At 43.6% G+C, this 23882-nt stretch overlaps 1 protein-coding gene across 1 annotated transcript in view; it reads right to left on the bottom strand.

Annotated features, from left to right (window-relative positions):
• Window positions 1-23882, bottom strand: part of PI4K2B (phosphatidylinositol 4-kinase type 2 beta) — a 99454-nt gene that overhangs the window by 38170 nt on the left and 37402 nt on the right. The window contains exons 3-4 of the mRNA XM_073602473.1: window positions 7519-7719; window positions 3190-3321 (exon numbers count right to left, since the gene is read on the bottom strand). Coding sequence (XP_073458574.1) covers window positions 3190-3321; window positions 7519-7719 — 333 coding nt within the window. The remainder of the gene's footprint in view (window positions 1-3189; window positions 3322-7518; window positions 7720-23882) is intronic.

The raw sequence follows: 23882 nt of genomic DNA, 5'->3' as shown, positions 1-23882 counted from the left end.
GGGTGAGTACAACTGGGGGAATCAATGGGGAAGAAGTATCTGGGGGTTTTGGTAGATCATAAGCTTAATATTAGCATGCAACGCTAAGCTACAGTTTCCAAAGCGAGCAAAGTCCTTTCTTTTATTAAGAGAGGTATGGACTGCAGAGAGAGATATCATTTTGCCCCTGTTCAAATCATTAGTAAGACCTCATCTGGAATATGCAGTTCAGTTTTGGGCAGCAGATCTCAAAAAGGATATCGGGTAACTGGAGAAAGTGCAGAGAAGGGCAACCAAATTGATAAGAGGCATGGAGGGGCTCTGCTATGAGGAAAGATTAGAGGAACTGAATTTATTCTCTTGAGAAGGAGATTAAGGGGGGATATGATCAACATGTACAAATACATAAGGAGTCCATATAGTGAACTTGGTGTTGAGTTATTCACTTTAAGGTCATCACAGAAGACAAGGGGGCACTATTTTTGTATTAGAGGAAAAAAGATTAAATCTCCAAATATGGAAAGGTTTCTTTCACAGTGAGAATTGAGAATATGTGGGGGGGGGGGGGGACTCCCACCAGAGGCGGTTCTGACAATCTCGGTCTATTGCTTTATAAAAGGCCTGGATTCTTTCCTAAAATGTACATAATATAACTGAGTACTAACATTTATAGGTAAAGTTGATCAGGGAAAATCCGATTGCCTCTCAGGGGATCAGGAAGGATTTTTTTCCACTGCAGTAGCAAACTGGATCATGCTTTGCTGGGGTTTTTCGCCTTCCTCTGGATCAACCGAGGGTATAGGATTGTGTATATGGGGATTATATGATTTTTTTTTTTCTCTCTTATTGGTTGAACTGGATGGACTGGTGTCCTTTTTCAACCTATGTAATTAACCTTACGTTCATGTAATGAGCTAAAACAAATGTTCTATAAAAACAAGGTTGTCAAAAATTTGGAAATTGTTCTCGTGTTCATTGAGATATTGATTAAAATCTTACTTTTCAAAAGAGTGTGCTCATTTATGCTGAGCACTGTATGTCAAAGTGGATTATTGGAGCATTTCCAGTGGGCAGAAACCACTTAATATATTTCCTTTCAAATGGGGGAAAGCTCTATTAAGATCACAGGAGGGGTCTGGGGTCCAGGATTCCACAGGTTCTTTCCAGTCTTTGCAGAGGAATGGCTTAAATTCTGGGTGTAGTGAGACTGTCTTTTCAGCTGCAGGAGCTCTAAAAGGCCTAGAACAGCAGACTGATCCTCTAAATGCAGGGCAGTACATACTGCATCAATGAGGTTAGAAACAACCCCTTACAAATTTGACTAATATGTCACTTGCTGTAAAACAGCCTCTCTAGTAGAAGACTGAGAATTCTGAATAAGAAACAGAGAAGGCAATATAGATTTCAGGTGAAAAATGGAGATCCTTTAAAGTCAGCGCTAGACTCCGCTGAGGATGGTGCCGAAGTACAGACAGATTGCTCCAGTAACTGGGCACTGACAAGAAGTCCCAAATGGTCATATCAGTTCTTGTGAACATGGCAGAGGCCTTGGACTCAGCTGATCAAACTGACAAAGCCTCTAATGGGGACCTCATAACAATAGGGGTCCCAGGTTCAAAAATACAGATGCCAGTCGCTACCAAGGACACCAGGTAAACACCCCTAGATTCCAGGCTAGTCGCATAATCTGTCAGACCAGCATGAATACTTCAAAAGCTGTTGCTGAGGATATATCAATCTGGGTAGCTGCTATTTAGAGACTAGCTCTAGCAGCATTTTTTAAACTGACTAAAGATACCGAAGAAAAAAAAATTTAAAAAAAAATAAAAAACATTTTACAGTGTCCTGCTTGCAGAAAAAAAATAAAATGGGAAAAAAAAAATGAATTAAAAGGGTAGCAGAAATATAGTTTGAATTCTTCTCAGGGGTGCTGCACAAAAGGCTTTCAACCTCCTTGGACACTAGTAAACTGTAGCCCGATGGTTGGGAGGCAGGTTATATGGGGGCTGGCTTAATATTTTGTCTCCCAATGTCCCAACCTCCTCTAGGCACTGTAAAGGCCAACTGTTTTAGAACTCCTAATATTACTCTGTTCCTCAGTGGAAGATAAAGAAAATGGTTTGTCTATTCTGAACCCGTTTTTAAGGGTAACTCCACTTTCATGGGGAAAAAAATAGCAAATAAAAAAAATAATAATATAGTGTATACAATTGCGACAAGTCATAATGAGATTGAACGTTATTAAAAATTACCTTTCCTTTTCAATCTGCAGCACTGCAATTTTCTGTAAAATGCAATGCAATATGGCTACCTGGAGGTGTTATGTACACAGAATGTTTACAGAACGCCCCCCAGAAGTATAACTTGCCGATTGTGTGATTAGCCCATTGATTTTCCCAGAAGTCTGCACCAAGATACAATCAATTTCAGACATCCCCTGCAAAAAAAAAAAAAAATGGCATTTTTGGTGAGATACTCCCAATAGGAAATCACGTCTAAAGGGATGCAGGCCATGCAGATTTCCTCAGAGCCCTGCAAGTGCAGCAGCTGATTGAGAATTATGAAACCACTCCCATTAGATCTACTTTCCACATGGGCACAAACACACAGGGATTGCCTCTGAATAACAAAAAGGTAGGAATCTGCAACAACAACAAAAAAAAGTTAAACTCCTTGCAATGTATATAGATCACCCAGAGGGGGATGTTTTTTTTTCCTCAACAAAAGTGGAGTTACTGTTTAAGAATGCAAATCAATGAAAAATTCTTGTATAGATTCTCTAGAACATATGAATGAAGATTCTGAACCCTGATTGCTGATAGCTTAAACCTTGCAAACTGGTGAGTCTGACAGGAATATCCAGAATAAATTCTGAATTTGCATCCTTGATTCAATTAAAAACCTTGCACACTGAGAAGTGACCACACAAAGCATTTTTTTTTTGCTTTTGTTATGCCTGTCAGGGGAATGTGAGATGCAAACAGTATTATGACAGAAGAAAAGGCAGTGATTTTCCTAAAACGATTCTGCTGTTACGTAGTCAGTAAATGCAAAGATGCTGAGTGGTGTTCTTGATTAACCGGTATGCAAGCACTTGTCTCCTTGGTGAAATAATAATGTAGGTGCCATTACAACAGAGTCTGCAAAATTTCCAAACTGTAACCACATTTGAAAAGTTAAAGCAAAAGGAAAAATAAATAAATGGATTACCTTTGGAGGTAAACCTACGCGGTGAAATTTTCGACCTACTGTTGGTACTTTCTCTAAGGCATATTTCTTGCCTCTTGACTTTGCACGGTCTATTGCACTGTAATTAAAAGTTTCACTGACAAGCCACACTACCTTTAGAGGAAAAAAAATAGCATTATGAAAAGAATACTTTACATGGCTATAATGCTAGTAGCTAAATTTGCAGTATTAAAATGTATTAAGAAACTCCATACACAAGATAAATTAACATTATATAAAGCAGTTCTAAAGGCTCAAGAATATCCGCTCATGTGAAAATCTAACTGTGCGCATCCAGGACATCTCTGAAAGATCATTTAGCGACTCCCTTTCCTACAGCCAGCAATATGTGAAGTGAGAGGATCCTATTAGCAATCTACCAAGATCGGCCCATTTCACATCTCTACTGCTGGCCACAGGAGAGGGATAGGAAGGCAATCCATGATTTTTCAGAGATGCCCCAGATGCGCACAGTTACAGCTTTTTATGAGCAGATATTGTTTTCATTCAGGGTATCTTAATTTATCATTGATGAAGCCTGTATTTACTTCCTACCAGCTACACAGATATTGAAGCTGCTACTCTGAACTACATTCCTGCGATCCTTGCATGGACTATTCAGGCTCTTTTGGGACTTTGCTGTTTAACCCCTTAGATTCTTATATTATTTTGCTTTTAAAATGTACATCTATTTAGACATACTTTAATATTTGATTGCAGGTAGCTTATTGTGGTTTGTTTTTTGTTGTACATAGATCCTAAAAACACTATGAGGGGAATTTGCTGGAGACTGGAGCAGACAGAATCTGCAACAGCTGTGGATGACAACCAATCAGCTTCTAGTTTACATTTTCAAGGTTTAACTGAACAAGCTGAAGTTAGAAGTGGATTGGTTACTTTGAACACCTGTTCCAGTTTTAGTTAATTCTCCCCGATGCCTTCTGAGATATGGGAAGAGAAAGATACGTTTATACTTACTCTATGTATTGTTACAACCAGTGGAAGGTGGTGCTCAAAATTTTTTGGTGGGCGCAAACAAACTGAAAAATACTGAACCCCCCCCCCCCCCATCAATTGCAGCCTCACTGTGCGCATCAAATGCAGCCATTGTGCCCAAACGCAGTCACTTGTACCCATCAAACGCAGCCACCTGTGCCCATCATATGCAGCCACCTGACAGAGCCGAGGGGATTTACCGCAGCACTATACAAGCAACACTTGAACAATCCCTAGAGACTGCTAGATACCAACAGGTGGCAAATCCATCACCCAAACCTGGCTGAAGCCTACAATGCACTGCAACTACGCATGGTTGACCTAACAAAGCAGCAACAACTGCATCTTTCTGCTCGCATATGTGAGCATGGGGGGGGGGGGGGGGGGGTTACCGTCCCATCTCCCTCTTAAATACGGATGCAAATATACTGGCAAAAATATTAGCCCTCCGCCTACAGAAAGTTATATTATCACTCATATCTCCCGATCAATCAGGGTTTATGCCTGGCCGAAACACCTTTGGTGATATCCAGAGACTATACCTACATATCCATAAGGCAACGATAGATAAACACAGTGGTCTGGTGCTTTCTCTGGATGTCTTGAAAGCCTTTGACACCGTTAGGTGGTAATTTTTATGTGAAACTGTGTCAGATGGGCTTTGGTCCACAATATGTGAAATGGGCCAGTCTACTATATGAGGATCCAAAGGCTAGAGTCCGTACCAATAAAGATGTCGTCTTGCCATTTTCGCTGAAAAGAGGTACTAGGCAGGGATGCCCCCTCTGTCCACTTCTGTTTGCTCTCGCCATTGAGCCCCTTGCTCTGGTGGTGCGTCAGACGTCTGAGATTGGGGGTATTTGCTATGGTCCACTGGTAGAGAAGATTTCTCCGTATGCGGACGATGCCCTTGTATACCTTGATGGCAGAGAGTCTTCATTTAACAAAACTGATGCAGGTGGTGGGGGAATTTGGCAAGGTGTCTGGTCTAAGGGTCGGCTGGGAAAAATCTACAGCTTTCCCTATTGGCTCTTCCTTCTCTACTGATTATTTACGGGGCTCTGGTTTGCAAATAGCCCACTCCTTCAAATACGTGGGTATTCATAACCACAATGAGATCTCAAACTATGAAGATCTTAATATCACTCCAATCGTTAAAGCTTGTATATGGTCATCACTGCCCCTGAACCGCATAGGCTGGATCAATATTTTTAAAATGATTTTCTTATCAAAATTTTTATATTGCTTTAGAACAGCCCGTTTGTCTCCCAAAAAAATATTTTCTTGACCATTGAATCTACTCTTTCCTCTTTCCTTTGGAATAATACCCAATCCCGGATTGCAAAATCATCTCTGCAGGCGCCTAACAGGTAATAAAGGACTGTAGGGTTTCTGGCCTCTAGAAACCGAAGGTTTTAGATATGTTGAAACCTGCGTTTGTTAGACAGGCCGCATGGTGCATGCCTGAAAGGCAGCTGGAGTCAAAGAAGGGGTGCAGCTCCAGAACAATAGAACAGCTATCAGCTGTGTTCAGACTCTCCTGTAGATCATCAGCCAAATGCATGCCCTCTGGTCTCTTGTCTCAGCCTCTCTGCACCTGTGATCTGCCATTGCCAAATGGGGTACTCATGCTTAGAGTGCTAAATGGATAGGGTTTTGCGTGCCTGGAGATAGGATGCCGCTATATCTCATGGCTGTGGCTATGTCTCTGCAGAAGATGGCAGAAAGAATGTAGCAATGCGCTGTGTGCATAAAGGTGTCGCTATATCCCATGACTGTGGCTATGTCTCTGTAAAAGATGGCAGAAAGAATGTAGCAATGCGCTGTGTGCATTTCTGCTGGTACAATCAGGCAAGAATGAGTCATCTGAAAGGTCTGATTCAGTTATCACATCCTCCTGAGATTAAGTCTAGATAGGAGGCAAAAAAAAAAAAAAAAACACAACACACACCAGATTTAACACTGCTTGCACAAGAATCGTCAGGAAAAAAATGGCAGGGTGCACCACAATAAAGTAACTCCCAAATACTCTGCCTATAAAACTGCATAATGTGCTATGCACTGCGGATCGTGATGTTAAAGGCCAGGAAATAGTTTTAAAATACAGAGAAATTGTGTCTTACCTTTGTCACGATGCAGAGACTAGAGGTCCCAGCTTCATCTGTCACAGTGTGTATATCCCTGAACTGGTCTTCAGGGACTGGGAACCATATAAATACGCAGCAGCCCTGGGACCTTTATAGCACCCTATGGCTAACTACACATGTTGAGATAAAGAACAAGATGCGCCAATCTAGGTGCAGTATCAAAACGTAACTTTTATATAAATAAAAAAAATGAACGGCCAAATGGCTACTCACAAGGACAAGGCAACAGTAAGGCACATAAAACCATGTAGCTAGCCCAGGGACGTCATCTCAGCTGTTCACGGTGCAGGCTCCAAACGATGTGATCAAAGCGCTGGGGGCCTGCACCGTGAACAGCTGAGATGGCATCCCTGAGCTAGCTACATGGTTTTATGTGCCTTACTTTTACCTTGTCCTTGTGAGTAGCCATTTGGCCGTTCGTTTTTTTTATTTATATTAAAGTTACGTTTTGATACTGCACTTAGATTGGCGCATCTTGTTCTTTATCTCCACATTTCCTTTTAGAGTTCTGCTTCTACTCTCAAGAAAGCAGCCACTGGTGCATAGTATCATTCTTATTTGAACTTTATCCTATTTCATTGCTATTTTTGGGACTTCCTAGGTATAGCGTATATGTGCCCTGTATTGCCAATACTTATACGCCTTATCGTAGCCATACATTGTCTTTTTGAACATTTGGGACATCATTGTTAATATCCTTAATTCTTCTTTATGTTTGGTTGAGATCTTGCGCCATTTCTCCCTTTTTTCAACTACACGTGTTGCCCTACATATAAACCCACCCAATAGCTGACAACTATTTTCATACTCGATTAGTTGTCAATTTATTGATTAGTTGTTTCGGCCCTAATAAAGATAGTAATCATCTGAATAGCACAGACTTTACTCTTGCACAAATACAGGCCAGTATGGGTTTACCTGGTTCATACGCTATTTTGTCTATACGGGCCCATTCACACCAGATGCAGTGGGATGCACATCATGGCGCATGCAAAAACACGCCATTTCTGGTGTGAATGGGCCCCAAGCCTAGTGCTGTATTTTCTGGATAGTTTTTCAAAATGCATGGTTTGCCGTCAATTGCAACCTAGAGTTGATATTGCAATTTTTTGTTTAGTCATGTAAAACATTTTGGATGCTACTTAAAGTTTGTTGCTTTGTTTGTTACCTTTGTTTTAGGCACAACACCTAATCCAAGTCTTTCATCCACTAAATATGCTCCAGCTTCAGACAGATATCCCTGATTTGGAACAAGGCAGCCACGCCCAAAGCAGCAAGGACAGCAGACTTTGTGAAAATATTTGGTCCATTTCGGGTTAAGGTGACCATAAGGCTCTTCTGATTTTGGCTTGAATACACCGATTATCTTCTGTTAAAAAAAATAAATAAATAATAATAGTCATTACAGGAAACTACCAAACCTTAAATAGTGATGCAAAAATATATAATTGAAATTGATATATATATATTATATATATATATATATATATATATATATATATATATATATATATATATATAAAAATAATTTCAATTTTTTTCCACCTTTAATGTGATCTATAAACTGTAAAACTCAGTTGAAAAACAAAACTGGGGGGAGTAAAAATAAATAAATAAATAATGTGCCTGCATAAGTGTGCACGCCTTCTTATAACTGGGGATGTAGCTGTGTTCAGAATTAAGCAGTCACATTCAAACTCATGTTAAATAGGAGTCCGTACACATCTGCCATCATTTAAAGTGCCTCTGATTAACCCCAAATAAAAGTTCAGCTGTTCTAGTAGGACTTTCCTGACATTTTCTTTGTTGCATCCTACAGCAAAACCCATGGTCTGCAGAGAGCTTCCAAAGCATCAGAGGGGTCTCACTGTTAAAAAGGTATCAGTCAGGAGAAAGGTACAAAAGAATTTCCAAGGCATTAGATATACCATGGAACATAGTGAAGACAATCATCAAGTGGAGAAAATATGGCAGAACAGTGACATTACCAAGAACTGGACGTCTCTCCAAACTTGATGAAAAGAGGAGAAGAAAACTGGTCAGGGAGGCTACCAAGAGGCCTACAGCAACATTAAAGGAGCTGCAGGAATATTTGGCAAGTACTGGCTGTGTGGTACATGTGACAACAATCTCCCGTATTCTTCATATGTCTGGGGCTATGGAGTACAGTGGTAAGATGGAAGCCTTTTCTTAAGAAAAACATCCAAGCCTGGCTAAATTTTGCAAAAGCCCATCTGAAGGCTCCCAAAAGCATGTGGGAAAATGTGTTATAGTCTGATGAAACCAAGGTTGAACTTTTTGGACATAATTCAAAAAGATATGCTTTGGGGCCGTTTTTCTTCAGCTGGAACAGGGGCCTTAGCCAAGGTAGAGGGAATTATGAACAGTTCCAAATACCAGTCAATATTGGCACAACCTTCAGGCTTCTGCTAGTAAGCTGAACACGAAGAGGAACTTCATCTTTCAGCATGACAACAACCCAAAGCATACATCCAAATCAAGGAATGGCTTCACTAGAAGATTAAAGTTTTGGAATGGCCCAGCCAGCGCCGAGACCTGAATCCAAATTGAAAACCTGTGGGGTGGTCTGAAGAGGGCTGTGCACAGGGGATGCCCTTGCAATCGGACAGATTTGGAGTGTTTTTGTGTCAAGATGTGCCATGCTGATACTCATACCCAAAAAGACTTAGTGCCGTAATAAAATCAAAAGGTGCTTCAACAAAGTATTAGGGTGTGCACACTTATGCAACCATGTTATTTTAGGTTTTTAATTTTTACTTCACTCCACCTAAAAGATTTCAGTTTGTTTTTCGACTGAATTGTACAGTTTATAGGTGACATTAAGGGTTAGTTTACACTTGCTTCAAAACATGACTTCAGACAGGCTTTGTTAAAGCTCTCTGAATGCCAGTCAAAGCTCCTGTCACTAAATAAAATGGTTAGCTTACAGTCCTGTGTATACCGGCTTTTGCGTGGTGCTTCGATGAGGCTTCAATGGGGGCTTCAGTGGGGCTTCAAGCGAGCTTTGCCACAGACTTCTTTGGAGCCTCTGAAGACACTTTGAAGCACCACTAAAACTACATGGGGTATAATTTTTGAAGCAAAGCAAAAGCAGGTGTAAACAGGACTGTAAGCTAACCATTTTATTAAGTGACAGGAGCTTTGACTAGCGTTTAGAGAGCTTTAACAAAGCCTGTCCGAAGCCTTGTCGAAGCAAGTGTAAATGAGCCCTAAAAGGTGGAAAAAGCTCTGAAATGATTTAGCTTTGTCTCTTTTACATCACATATACCTGACATTTTAACAGGGGTATGTAGACTTTTTATACCATATACAGCATCTCACAAAAGTGAGTACACCCCTCACGTTTTTGTAAATATTTTATTATTTATTTATTTATTTCAGGTACTTATATAGCGCCATCAATTTACGCAGCGCTTTACATATATTGTACATTCATATCTTTTTCATGTGACAACACTGAAGAAATGACAATTTGCTACAATGTAAAGTAGTGAATGTACAGCTTGTATAACAGTGTAAATTTGCTGTCCCCTCAAAATAACTCAACACACAACCATTATTTATCTAAATCGCTGGCGACAAACGTGAGTACACCCCTAAGTAAAAATGTCCAAATTGGGCCCAATTAGCCATTTTCCCTCTCCAGTGTCATGTGACTCGTTAGTGTTACAAAGTCTCAGGTTTGAATGGGGAGCAGATGTGTTAAATTTGGTGTTATCGCTCTCACTCTCACATACTGGTCACTGGAAGTTCAACATTGCAACTCATGGCAAAGAACTCTCTGAGGATCTGAAAAAAAGAACTGTGGTTCTACATAAAGATGGCCTAGGCTATAAGAAGATTGCCAAGACACTGAAACTGAGCTGAAGCACGATGGCAAAGACCATACAGCGGTTTAAAAGGACAGGTTCAACTCAGAACAGGCCCCACCATGGTTGACCAAAGAAGTTGAGTGCACGTGCTCAGCATCAAAGCCAGAGGGAAATAGATGTATGAGTGCTGCCGGCATTGCTGCAGAGGATGAAGGGGTGGGGGGGGGGGGGGTCAGCCTGTCAGTGCTCAGACCATACGCCGCACACTGCATCAAATTGGTCTGCATGACTGTCTTCCCAAAAGGAAGCCTCTTCTATAGATGATGCTCAAGAAAGTCTGCAAACAGTTTTCTGAAGACAAGCAGACTAAAAGGACATGGATTACTGGAAACATGTCCTCTGGTCTGATGGGACCAAGATAAACTTATTTGGTTCAGACGGTGTGGTGGGGTGAGGAGTACAAAGACAAGTGTGTCTTGCCTACAGTCAAGCATGGTGGTGGGAGTGTCATGGTCTGGGGCTGCATGAGTGCGGCCGGCACTGGGGAGCTACAGTTCATTAAGGGGAACCATGAATGACAACATGTGACATACTGAAGTAGAGCATGATCCCCCTCCCTTTGGAGACTGGGCCGCAGGGCAGTATTCCAACATGATAAAGGACCCCAAACACACCTCCAAGACGACCACTGCCTAGCTAAAGAAGCTGAATGTAAAAGGTAATGGACAGGCCAAGCATGTCTCCAGACCTAAACCCCATTGAACATCTGTGTGGCATCCTCAAATGGAAGGTGGAGGAACGCCAGGTCTCTAACATCCACCAGCTCTGTGACCATACGCCACACACTGCATCAAATTGGTCTGCATGGCTGTCGTCCCAGAACGTAGCCTCTTCTAAAGATGATGCACAAGAAAGCCCGCAAACAGTTTGCTATAGACAAGCAGACGAAGGACACAGTTTACTGGAACCATGTCCCGTGGTCTGATGAGACCAAGAGAAACGTATTTGGTTCAGATGGTGTCAAGGGTGTGTGGTGGCAACCAGGTGAGGAGTACAAAGACAAGTGTGTCTTGCCTACAGTCAAGCATGGTGGTGGGAGTGTCATGGTCTGGGGCCGTATGAGTGCTGCCGACACTGGGGAGCTACAGTTCATTGAGGGATCATGAATGCCAACATGTACTATGACATACTGAAGCAGAGCATGATCTCCTCCCTGGAGACTGGGCCGCAGGGCAGTATTCCAACAGAACGACTCCAAACACACCTCCAAGATGACCACTGCCCTGCTAAGGAAGCTGAGGGTGAAGGTGATGGACTGGCAAAGCATGTCTCTAGATCTAAACTCTATTGAGCATCTGTGGGGCATCCTCAAACGGAAGATGGAGGCGCGCAAGGTCCCCAACATCCACCAGCTCCGTGATGTCGTCATGGAGAAGTGAAAGAGGACTCCAGTGGCAACCTGTGAACTCCATGCCCAAGAGGGTTAAGGTAATGTTGGAAAATAATGGTGGCCACACAAAATATTGACACTTTGGGCCCAATTTGGACATTTTCACTTAGGGGTATACTAACTTTTGTTGCCAGCGGTTTGGACATTAAATGACCGTGTTTTGAGTTATTTTGAGGGGACAGCAAATTTACACTCTTATACCAGCTGTACACTCACTACTTTACATTATAGCAAAGTGTCATTTCTTCAAAGTTGCCACATGAAAAGATATAAAATATTAACAAGAATGTGAATATATTATATACACACACATACTGTATCTCACAAAAGTGAGTACACCCCTCACATTTTTGTAAATATTTTATTATATCTTTTCATGAGAACACTGAAGAAATGACACTTACAATGTAGGGTACACACAGCGATTAACTGCTTCCCGCGAATCGCCGTATATATACACTATGGCCGCTTTAAGAGCCATAGCAAATGCGCGCACGCACGCTGCACGGCCACCCGCAATTGCGGGCACAGGAGAAGGAATGGGGATTTGTGTATGTAAACACACAAATCCGTGTCCTGTCAGGGGAGGGAAAATAGATTGTTTGTTCATACCAAGTAGGAACAACGATCTGTCTTCTCTCCCAGTCAGTCCAATCTCCTCAGAACACTCCCAGGGAACACACACTTAACCCCTTGATCGTCCCCTAGTGTTAGCCCTTTCCCTGTCAGTGACATTTATACAGTGATCAGTGGCTATTTTTAGCTCTGATCGGCTGTATAAATGTCAATGGTCCCAAAATAGTGTCAAAAGTGTCTGATTTGTACGCCACAGTATTGCAGGCACAATAAAAAAAATGGCTGATAGCCGCCATTACTAATAAAAAAAGAAAAAAATAAGAAAAATGCCTAAAATCTATCCCGTATTTTGTAGACGCTATAAAACTTTTGTGCAAACCATTCAATATACGCTTATTGCAATTGTTTTTACCAAAAATATGTAGAACACATATCGGACAAAACTGAGGAAAAAATGTGGGTTTTTTTTTTTTTTTAATTGGGATATTTATTATAGCAAAAAGTAAAAAAAATATTGTGTTTTTTTTTTTTTTTTTCAAAATTGTTGCTCTTCTTTTGTTTATAGTGCAAAAAAAACAAAAACAAAAAAAACGCAGAAGTTATCAAATACCACCATAAGAAAGCTCTATTTGTGGGGGATAAAAAAAAAGACATAAATTTTGTTGGGGTACAGAGTCGCATGACCACGCAATTATCAGTTAAAGCGACGCAGTGCCGTATCGCAAAAAAATGGCCTGGTCAGGAAGGAGGTAAATTCTTCCAGGGCTGAAGTGGTTAATGTCTAAATCGCTGACAAGTGAGTACACTCCTAAGTGAAAATGTCCAAATTGGGCCTAATTAGCAATTTTCCCTCCCCGGTGTCATGGGACTGGTTAGTGTTATAAGGTCCCAGGTGTGAGCAGGTGTGTTAAATTTGGTGTTATTGCTCTCACATACTGGTCACTGGAAGTTCAACATGGCACCTCATGGCAAAGAACTCTGAGGATCGCTAAAAAAAAGAAATTGTTGCTCTACATAAAGATGGCCTAGGATATAAGAAACTGAGCTGCGGCATGGGGCCCAAGACCATACAGCGGTTTAACAAGACAGGTTCCACTCAGAACAGGCCCCGCCATGGTCGACCAAAGAAGTTGAGTGCACGTGCTCAGCGTCATATCCAGAGGTTGTCTTTGGGAAATAGACATATGAGTGCTGCTGGCATTGCTGCAGAGGATGAAGGGGTGGGGGGGGGGGGGTGGGGGTCAGCCTGTCAGTGCTCAGACCATACGCCGCACACTGCCTCAAATTGGTCTGCATGACTGTCATCCCAAAAGGAAGCCTCTTCTATAGATGATGCTCAAGAAAGTCTGCAAACAGTTTGCTGAAGACAAGCAGACTAAAGGACATGGATTACTGGAAACATGTCCTGTGGTCTGATGAGACCAAGATAAACTTATTTGGTTCAGACGGTTGCAAGCGTGTGTGGTGGCAACCAGGTGAGGAGTACAAAGACAAGTGTGTCTTGCCTACAGTCAAGCATGGTGGTGGGAGTGTCATGGTCTGGGGCTGCATGAGTGCGACTGGCACTGGGGAGCTACAGTTCATTGAGGGAACCATGAATGCCAACATGTACTGTGACATACTGAAGTAGAGCATGATCCCCTCCCTTTGGAGACTGGGCCGCAGGGCAGTATTCCAACATGATAAAGGACCCCAAACACACCTCCAAGACGACTACTGCCTAGCTAAAGAAGCTGAATGTAAAAGGTAATGGACTGGCCAAGCATGTCTCCAGACCTAAACCCCATTGAGCATCTGTGGGGCATCCTCAAATGGAAGGTGGAGGAACGCAAGGTCTCTAACATCCACCAACTCCGTGATGTCGTCATGGAGGAGTGTAAGAGGACTCAAGTGGCAACCTGTGAAGCTCTGGTGAACTCCATGCCCAAGAGGGTTAAGGTGGTGCTGGAAAATAATGGTGGCCACACAATATATTGACACTTTGGCCCAATTTGGACATTTTAACTTAGGGGTGTACTCACTTTTGTTGCCAGCGGTTTAGACATTAATGGCTGTGTGTTGAGTTATTTTGCTGCAGCATCTAGGGGGTTAAAACAGGTGGTGAGGAAGCAATATATTGCCTCCTCACTTCCTTTCAATTGCCTCTGAAAAGAAATCTGTGTGTGGATTTCTTTTCAGAGTAGCAGCAGTCTCTTTCAAATCAGAGACTCAGAGCAGCAGAGGGGTGCATTAGTGCAAATGTCAAGGGGGGGTAGTGTTTAATCTCACTCACCAATTTTCCAGCCTCTAGTGTGCAAGTACTCCAATTTGCTAACTGTCCTGCACACCTTAACATACACACAGAAAGCGTGTGCACATCAGGGGGTGGAGTATGGATGGGGCAGGCACAGCAGGGATTGGATAGATCAAGGAGGCGGGGCAAAATCATTGGCCTCTTCAGAAACCTGCACTGTTCTTCCCAAATAGAAACATTTGTAGTTAAATGGACACAAAAAAATAAAAAAATAAAAAATAAAATGGGGGGTGGGGGGGGGGGGAGAATTATCAGTAGTCAGCAGGATGGACAACAAAATCCATATGTCAGAAGGCAGCATTAGCCATATAGTCCCAGGTAGCTATGAAGGGTTAACAACATATACAAGCAGGTACAAAAGGTGTTTAGATGCCATTCATACCAGAAGCAACAGTCTGCAGATGTTAAAGGGGTTGTAAAGTTATTTTTTTTTTTTTTTTTTAAATAACAAACATGTTATACTTACCTTCACTGTGCAGCTCGTTCTGCACAGAGTGGCCCCGAACCTGGTCTTCTGGGGTCCCTCGGCGGCTGTTTCAGCTCCTCCCCGCAAGCATTTACCACCTTCATGCGAGCTCCCTCGCACGGTGGTGAGTGCTTGCGGGCGCGCTCCCGTGATACAGCCGGCGGCTATAGCCGCTCGCTGTATCACTCGGCCCCGCCCCCCGGCGCGCCGCGTCATTGGATGTGATTGACAGCAGCGCGAGCCAATGGCTGCGCTGCTTTCAATCCATCCACTGCAGCCAATCAGCGACCAGGCTGAGCTGCAATGAAGCTGACGAGGACGAGGAGCGAAGATTCGAGGCGTCAGGTAAGTAAAACGGGGGGCCTGGGGGCGGCGGTACTGTCAAAAGTTTTTTCACCTTAATGCATAGAATGCATTAAGGTGAAAAAAATTTTACCTTTACAACCCCTTTAAGCTGTAAAGAGTTAACTATTTAGGTAATCACCCCTAAATGAATCAGAGTAGATAAGAACTGTCCTCCCCTAGCATCCAAGGGCACAGAGGGTTAATTGCCAGAGAGTCCAGGATAGGAGAAACAAAGTCAGAAAAAGCTGTAGCACAGATAAGCAGCCTGAGGAGACACAGATTGACAGATTGTGAGGATCAGTATCTTACTCTCACCCCCTCCAGGATATATGCAGCTAGGCCCACCTGTGCTCTCTGCATGGTGACCTGGCGCCTGGGTTTTGTCCAGCAGGTAAACTAAAAAAAGTGCAATTTTTTTTGAGCCTGTAAAGCATTGCACCAGAGATCAGCAGGTCTCCTCCAGATCAGAGTGTCTGTGTGCCCGTACATCCCAAAAGAGCAAGCAGACAATCTGACAGGAAGAATCAATGAACTACCATGGGGCTCCACAGCAGAAATCGAATAGCAGCTGCAGAATTGAGAATATGCAACATGTTCTCAAATTTGAACTTATTCTTTTAACCAGGGCTTAACAAATCCCAGAAGCCAGGTCACTATGGCGACTAGTATTTGCGTTCTGGCGCCTGGGCTGCTATTCTCTGTGCACTTGTCTTGTGTAACATCATCCGCCGCCCATGGTCGCTGGTGTGCATCTCTGTACACAGCCCCTGCTGTTGTGTTTTTTTTTTTCTTAAAGATTATAAAGGGCATCTCCACCTTCACACCTGGAAGCTTTGTAGAAGCATAATTTTTGCAAGGGCTCCCCGCCATTGGTTAGCATGGTTATGTGACAGCGCTGACCAATGAGAGTCTGCTCTTTCTTCTAAGACAAAAGAAGAGACTCTCATTGGTTAGCACTGTCACATGACCACGCTAACCAATGGCCCGGAGCCCTTGCAAAGATTATGCTGCTACCCAGCTTCCAGGTGTGAAGGTGGAGATGCCCTTTATAATCGTTAAGAAAAAAAAAAACACAACAGCACTTTAGTTCAGCCGCTTACCTTACAATTTGTGAAGAGGTGAGAGGCATGTGGATTTGTAAAAATTGCTGAGGGCAAAATCGGCATAATAATAAATAATACGTTTCCCTCTATAACAGGTTTTTATGGTCATTCTTTCCAGGTAGAGCTGGGCGATTTTCTCCAAACAAATATATAAAAAAAAAAAAAAAAAAAAAAATCGATTTGACCTCTCAACTCGATTCAAGATTCAAATCGATTTTTTCCCCAGCCCTATTTCCAGGCAGCCTATATCCGGCTTTATGTCGGGGTAATTGGCAAGTAAGTTAGGGGGAGAAAATCGCTTGCCCTGCCATCCCAGGCACTGACAACCCACGCAAGGCAAAAAAACAAAACAAAAAAAAAACAGTGGCTCCTAACTTTTATAGCTGGCTCATAGATTCTAAGCAAATTTGTCAAGCTCTGTATTAAACCCAGTGTTGGACTGACAGGGTAGCTCTAATCTTCTGTACCTTGCCCTACAACTCTCCAACAACTAAATTACAGAGCTGGGCTAGATTGAGCTTTGACACATTCATTACCAGATACTAAGGCTCATGTTTCACACCTAGCAGAGAGGCAATCTCTCATAGCAATCTTATCTTGGGCACTGCTAAATCTTTAGCCATGTTGGATGTTATAGCTTACCAGACAAGAGACATATCTGACTAATATACACTTCTCCTACATCTAGCTTTCCATTCAGCATGCCTAAAAGGGAAAAGCCACCCCTTGTGGCTTGATGTTATAGGATCTAATTCACTGCATCCTGGATCAGCTACAGTAGGTGACCGCGATATTGTGTCAATCTCGCCGCATTTCTCGGCGAGATTTGACACCTGCGAGCCCCGTCCCGGGAGCCAGCGCCGAGATGGCTCACTCATCTGGAAAGGAGCACCCCCCCCTCCTGAGCCGTACCAGGCCGCATGCCCTCAACATGGGGGGGGGGGTGTGCCTTGGGGGAGGGGGGTACCCTGCGTCCCCCCCCACCCCAAAGCACCTTGTCCCCATGTACACAGTACACATGTTTTAAGATATAATAATAAAATATAATTTATTAGGCAGCTCCGGGGTCTTCTTCCGACTTCGGGGGGTCTCCTTCCGACTTCTCCCGGTGTTCGGCCTCTTCTCCCGGGCCCCTCTGCTATCTTCTTCCAGCTCTTTTGCCAGCGGGGGCCCGGTCTGCTGCCGTCGTCTCGCCGCTGTCTCGCCGCTTCTTCTCTTCTTTCGATGTTGACACGACGCTCTCGCCGGCTGGAATGCTGTGTGCGAGCTGCGGAGCCATTTATATAGGCGTGACCCCGCCCCCTTGTGACGTCATGGTCCCAGCATGCGCAGGGACTCTGGGGTCACGCCCCCTTATGACGCCATAGTCCCTGCGCATGCTGGGACCGTGACGTCACAAGGGGGCGGGGTCACCGCCTATATAAATGGCTCTGCAGCTCGCACACAGCATTCCAGCCGGAGAGAGCGTCGTGTCAACATCGGAAGAAGAGAAGAAGCGACGAGACAGCGGCGACGAGACAGCGGCAGCAGACCGGGCCCCCTCTGGCAAAAGAGCTGGAAGAAGATAGCGGAGGGGTACGGGAGAAGAGGCAGAACACCGGAAGAAGAGGCCGAAGTCGGAAGGACACCCCCCGGAGTCGGAAGAAGACCCCGGAGCTGCCTAATAAATTACTCTTAAAATCTGTGTACTGTGTTTTGTTTTTTTATTGACACTTTTTTCCCCTAGGTGAATGGGTAGGGGTACCATGCACCCCATACTCATTCACAAAGGGTGGGGGACCGGGATCTGGGGGCCCCCTTATTAAAGGGGGCTCCCGGATTCCAATAAGCCCCCCGCCCGCAGACCCCGACAGCCAACGGCCAGGGTTGTCAGGAAGAGGCCCTTGTCCTCATCAACATGGGGACAAGGTGCTTCGGGGTGGGGGGGCCGCAGGGCGCCCCCCTCCCCCAAGGCACCCACCCCCCCATGTTGAGGGCATGCGGCCTGGTACGGCTTAGGAGGGGGGCGCTCGCTCGTCCCCACACCCTTTCCTGGCCAGCCTGCATGCTCGGATAAGGGTCTGCTATGGCTTTTGGGGGGGACCCCATTTTTCGGCGTAGGGGGTTTCCTTTACAATCCATACCAGACCTAAGGGCCTGGTATGCCCCTGGGGGGGGGGGTTTATTTAAAATTTGGCACGGCGTTCCCCCTCATGATTCATACCAGACAGCTGTCAGCACTGCCTGTCGCCCATTGCGAAAGGAAAAAAAATTTTCCTTTCCCGATGAGCGAGCCAGCGCGACATGCACAGTACCCTGTCGCCGAGAACTAGCGCGATGGTATCGCGCTGGAAACACAATCTCGCGGTCAGGTACTGTACAATAGTTGTTAGAAGCCCAAAAAGACCCCGCTACTAATAATACCTTTTGCAATTACATCCACAATGTCCTTTCCTTTTCTTATCTCCAAACCAGGGTGGATAAAAATCGATGATTAAAAAAAATATATATATATATATATATAATATATTTGTTAATTCATTTTAATAAAATTTTGGAATAAAAAAAATCTAAAAAGATAGTTTTCTATTTAAGATACATTAATAATTTAGTTTATTCAGCATGAAATGGAGCTCTTAGTTATGTAGCATGAGGCTGTATATTCTGCAATATTTACATTTTTGGTAAACTCATTCAATGAATCCAAGCTGAGATAACATGCGCTGTATTTGCACAATTTCACAGTAACCATGAGATAAAACAAAGTTCAAGAATATTCCTTTATCCCATTGTTTTGCAAACCTATGTACACTACAAACTGTATGATTGTTTGAAGAGAAATGCATCTGTACCAGGCTCCAAGTGTGAGGAGGAAGGTCAAGCAGTAAAAATGAAAGTGAAACCTAAGCAGGTTATGAACCTTGTGATCTTTCTGCACATAGCTTGAAGTGCTTTATTCGTCTCTTGTGGAGCAAAATGGCAGCAGGCTGTAAAAGAGACTTAATTTGGGAAAATATACTAACCTGACAGCTTATTATTCTAAAAATGGGAAACCTTCATTTTGTTTGCAAATATTAAAGATTCTTACTACCAGCAAGAACGAGTCCTTACGTTTAGGCTGGGTTCACACTATTGCGAATTCGATGCGGTTTCTCCACATCCAATTCACATGTCAGGAGAGAGACCAGCTCTCCATGGAGCCGGTTCATGCGGCTCCGGTGCAAATTACACAGGAGTCCTTTGCGTCTTCTTGTCAGTTTCAGGGCCGAATTCAGACAAAAATTCAGGCTGAAATTTTACCTGAAACCGTGAACAGGGACGTACCAGACCCCTGCTGTGAGCCGCTCCATGTGGTAGTGTGAGCCCAGCCTTAGAGCACCCGTCATTTCAGATCCATCATGGCAGCGCCGGTTAGCGGGCATCCACTCACCTGCTGCCGCTACGTGCCTCACCTTGTTGTTTCACTGCCATATCACCAGCCATCCCATTAAAGTGAATGGGACTGTCGGTGAGTCAACAGCGGGTCAGAGGAGGAGCCGCTGCAGGACAGAGGTGACAGGTGTTCTTTAAAAAAAAAAAAAAAAATTAAAGCCTTTTTTACTAGTGATGTAAATAGAGCCGATTTAAATCGAATCCACCCTGCTCCAAACTGATAAGGAAATAGCCAAAGCGTGTGATAATACAGAATCTTATTTCATAAAAAAAAAAACAAAAAACACAAAACACACAACACACACATACTAAACTCAATGCTGGATTGGGAGAATGCATCATGGACTATATGACAGGCTACATGAGAACGCTTAACAAAAAACCATTCAAATGTTAAACAGAACTATGTTATAAATGGCAACCACTCTACCAAAATTATTACCCTATATTGCTAAGCAGCAACAACCTTCTACTTCAAAATGCATTGTACACATGGGTTCAAGTCTATGCTAAGGGCATATTTAATGGTTCTTTGAATTCTATAGATAATAGTATACTGATATGCGCAATGAAAGCCAAGAGGCCATCCAATCTTACCTAGGAGCACTAGAGTTCTCTCAATTGTCCACAGCACAAGTACAAATGTTGAACAAAGAATTTACGGTACATGAAATGAAATGAGCTATTTTAGATATTGCCACTGGTAAAGCATTAGGACTAACTTAGAACATAAGTACAACTGCCAAATAATATAGGCCTCTTTCAGATGGGCGGCTGAGCTGTGATTTTACCATGCCCCAACCGCCCACCTGAACTGTAACATAACAGCCAGATGGGGCTGTTAACATGTCAGAGACATCACGTGTCAATCTCGCCCATGGAGTTCAATAAGACCAATTGCAATTACAACACTCTCCCACCAAATCCCAGCCTCCATGCTGTACCAATCAGAGCCTCAGACTTTCTCCTTTCAGTTCCTGCAGCTCTCCACAGAGACATCTGTCAGCATGCCTCTGAGCTTGTTAGCTTCCTCAGTGAGGAAAATAGGCACAGAGTGGAGACTTCGAGGGCCAGATGGGGACATCCAAAAGCCTGGATATGGCCCTGGAGCTGCAATTTGCCCAGTTCTGACCTAGGCCCACATGAAGTTTAATATACTGGCTAATGGTCCAATTTCCCCAGTCATCCCTGATTTAAAGGAGTACGAGGCAGGGTTGTCCCGTCTCCCCTACTCTTTTCTATTGCAATAGCCTGAGACTCTTGCCATTAACATCTGGCAAATGGCATTACACTTCAGAAAACAACCAAATGAATAGGTCTATATTTCAATGAGTTCATATTATATATCTCGCCAGGGCCTTTCCATATTCTTCATCACTGCAACTATTAAAAGATTTGGTAAATACTTGGGCCTCCGAACCTGGTATTCTGGGGTCCCTCGGCGGCTGTCTCGGCTCCTGTCTCGGCTCCCCCCCACAAGGACTCAACACTTTCATGCGAGCTCCCTCACATGGTGTTGAGTGCTTGCGGGCGCGCTCCTGTGATACAGCCGGCGGCCTTAGCTGCTCACTGTATCACTCGGTCCCGCCCCCCGACGCGCCGCATCATAGGATGTGATTGACAGCAGCGCGAGCCAATGGCTGCGCTGCTTTCAATCCATCCACTCTAGCCAGTCAACGACCAGGCTGAGCGGCGAAGAGGATGTCGGGGGCGAGCGCAGAAATTGAGTGGTCAGGTAAGTAAAAATGGGGGGGCGGTATTGTCGGATGTTTTTTCACCTTAATGCATAGAATGCATTAAGGTGAAAAAACTTTTACCTTTACAACCCCTTTAACATTAACGGAGTTGTAAAGGCAGTAGTTTTTTTAATCTTAATGCATTCTATGCATTAAGATAAAAAGTCTTCTGTGTGTAGCAGCCACCCCAGCACCCCCCAAATACTTAGCTGAGCCCCATCTCTATCCAGCGATGTCCACAAGTCCCTCGGCCGTCCAAAAACCTCCTTCCTGATTGGCTGAGACACAGCAGCAGCGCCATTGGCTCCCACGGCTGTCAACGTCAGTTAGCCAATCAGGAGAGAGAGGGAGCAGAGCTGAATGGAAGCTCCATGTTTGAATGGTCACACAGAGTTGCAGCTCGGCTCAGGTTCCCCCATATCAAGCTGCTTGCTGTGGGGGCACTCAAAAGGAGGGAGGGGCCAGGAGCACAGAAGAAGCACCCGAGAAGAGGAGGATCCAGGCTGCCCTGTGCAAAACCCCTGCACAGAGCAGGTAAGTATAACATGTTTGTTTTTTTTAAATGAGACTTTACAATCACTTTAAATACCTGGAATTGCAATTTAAAAATGAATCCTTCCCTTTTCACAAGTGCAAACTATTAATTCTAGGTGTCGTGGCATGAAGGTGCAATTCAGACCACAAGTCTCCGAATACCCACTAAGGAGTATTAAAATCGCAAGACCCTAAATGGTAATATTCACTCTATCCCTACTTGCCACACTAAAGCTGGATAAAATGCTACCGGCTAAATGGCTAAATGGCAAACCCTACCACCTACTAGGTCTACAGAGAAATGGAATGTTATATGCTCCTCATATGTTGGTCTCGCCAGTTGTTAAATATAAAAGATTAATTATTTTACAAAAGGCCTTATTGGCTTTAAAAACACACACACCACAGAGCTGATGGGATGACAATTGCATAATATAAGATTAATTCAATTGTACAACAAACGCACGCATCTCCTGTTCGACTGCAAAAAAAAAAAAAAAAAAAAAAAGGGAAGTATGACCCCTAATTGTATAAAATATACTAAACCCCAAGCAGATTTCATGCACCTCATTTGGGGTGGTCAGATTATACCTGACTTCTGGCAGCAAGTGGTTACTGTGCTCACCATTTTACTGCAACTCCTTCTTCCCTGTACACCTGACGTTTGTTTATGTGTTATACTGGATGAAGAAAACTGGCCATGCTATGCTAGATTATAGTTACAAAAATCTTGCTTATGGTTTGCAAAGTCAAAGCTAAAATAGTGGAGTCCATCCTCCTCTACTGCTGCCCAGTGGAAAATATTGGTTAATCACATCCTTTTTATATGGGATAAAGGACTTTCCGCTAAAATGTCTTCAAATTTGGGACCCATGGTGTAATGCTACTCTCACATTACATTTTTAAGTTTAAGCCAAAAGGCAACCATAATGAAATGGATGCCAGCTTGTATCCATATATAATTAAGGTCTCATGCACATGGGTGCCTGGAGCCATACAAAAAGTAAAAAATGTGGGCATATTTCCCCACCCAGGAGTCACAAATGCTAAAATCATTGGCTGTAGGCAGGTGTATGACAGTACTTGGATAAACACCCACATGCATTTATAATGTGCACCCCTGTATGCAGGCTGACTGCGTCCATGGGCATACATTTGTACACATGTTCACTGTATATGCAAGTACCGTCCAGCGACATACCTTCATACGCATGTGCGCATTAATGCAATTACTGGCATATACCTACATACCGCAGTCAGATGTGTCCATGCTTGGACACCCATCCATAACCACAGGTAACTTGCTTGGTGTGTGGCTACATGTGAACAGTGATGGACTGTCAGCCTGTCAATACCTTGTACTGGCTGAGCGACTGCCAATATTCACATGCACCCTGTCCTAGCCACAAGAATCCGCTGTATGTGCCTAACCAGCCATGTGAAGCAGGCCTAAAACTACATGCATAATGAAAGAATGAAAACGTCATAAATAACTACAGGGCCTGCTTTAAGAAATGGAAAATGAGTTGTGACTTGTTTAAATGTATTTTAATAAGTTCCAAAATGTATCTGTGTAAAAAATTATTTTTCAGCAACGTTGAACTGCTTGGCAGAATAAGGGTTAACCTAGAACTAAATGCAAAACTTTCTCCCGTTAGAGAGAATAAGGATGTCAGTTTTTTATTTGCGTGCATCCCATAGAGGGTATTTCTCTCTCTGTTTTGGCTATGGGACAGTAATAGTGAGAAGAAATCCCCCCCCCCCCCCCAAACTGAAGAGAATCCC

This window comes from Aquarana catesbeiana, linkage group LG10, assembly GCF_042186555.1.
Source record: "Aquarana catesbeiana isolate 2022-GZ linkage group LG10, ASM4218655v1, whole genome shotgun sequence".
NCBI lineage: Eukaryota > Metazoa > Chordata > Amphibia > Anura > Ranidae > Aquarana > Aquarana catesbeiana.
The sequence above is the reverse complement of the archived record's forward strand: the minus strand, read 5'-3'. Positions and strand labels throughout refer to the sequence as shown.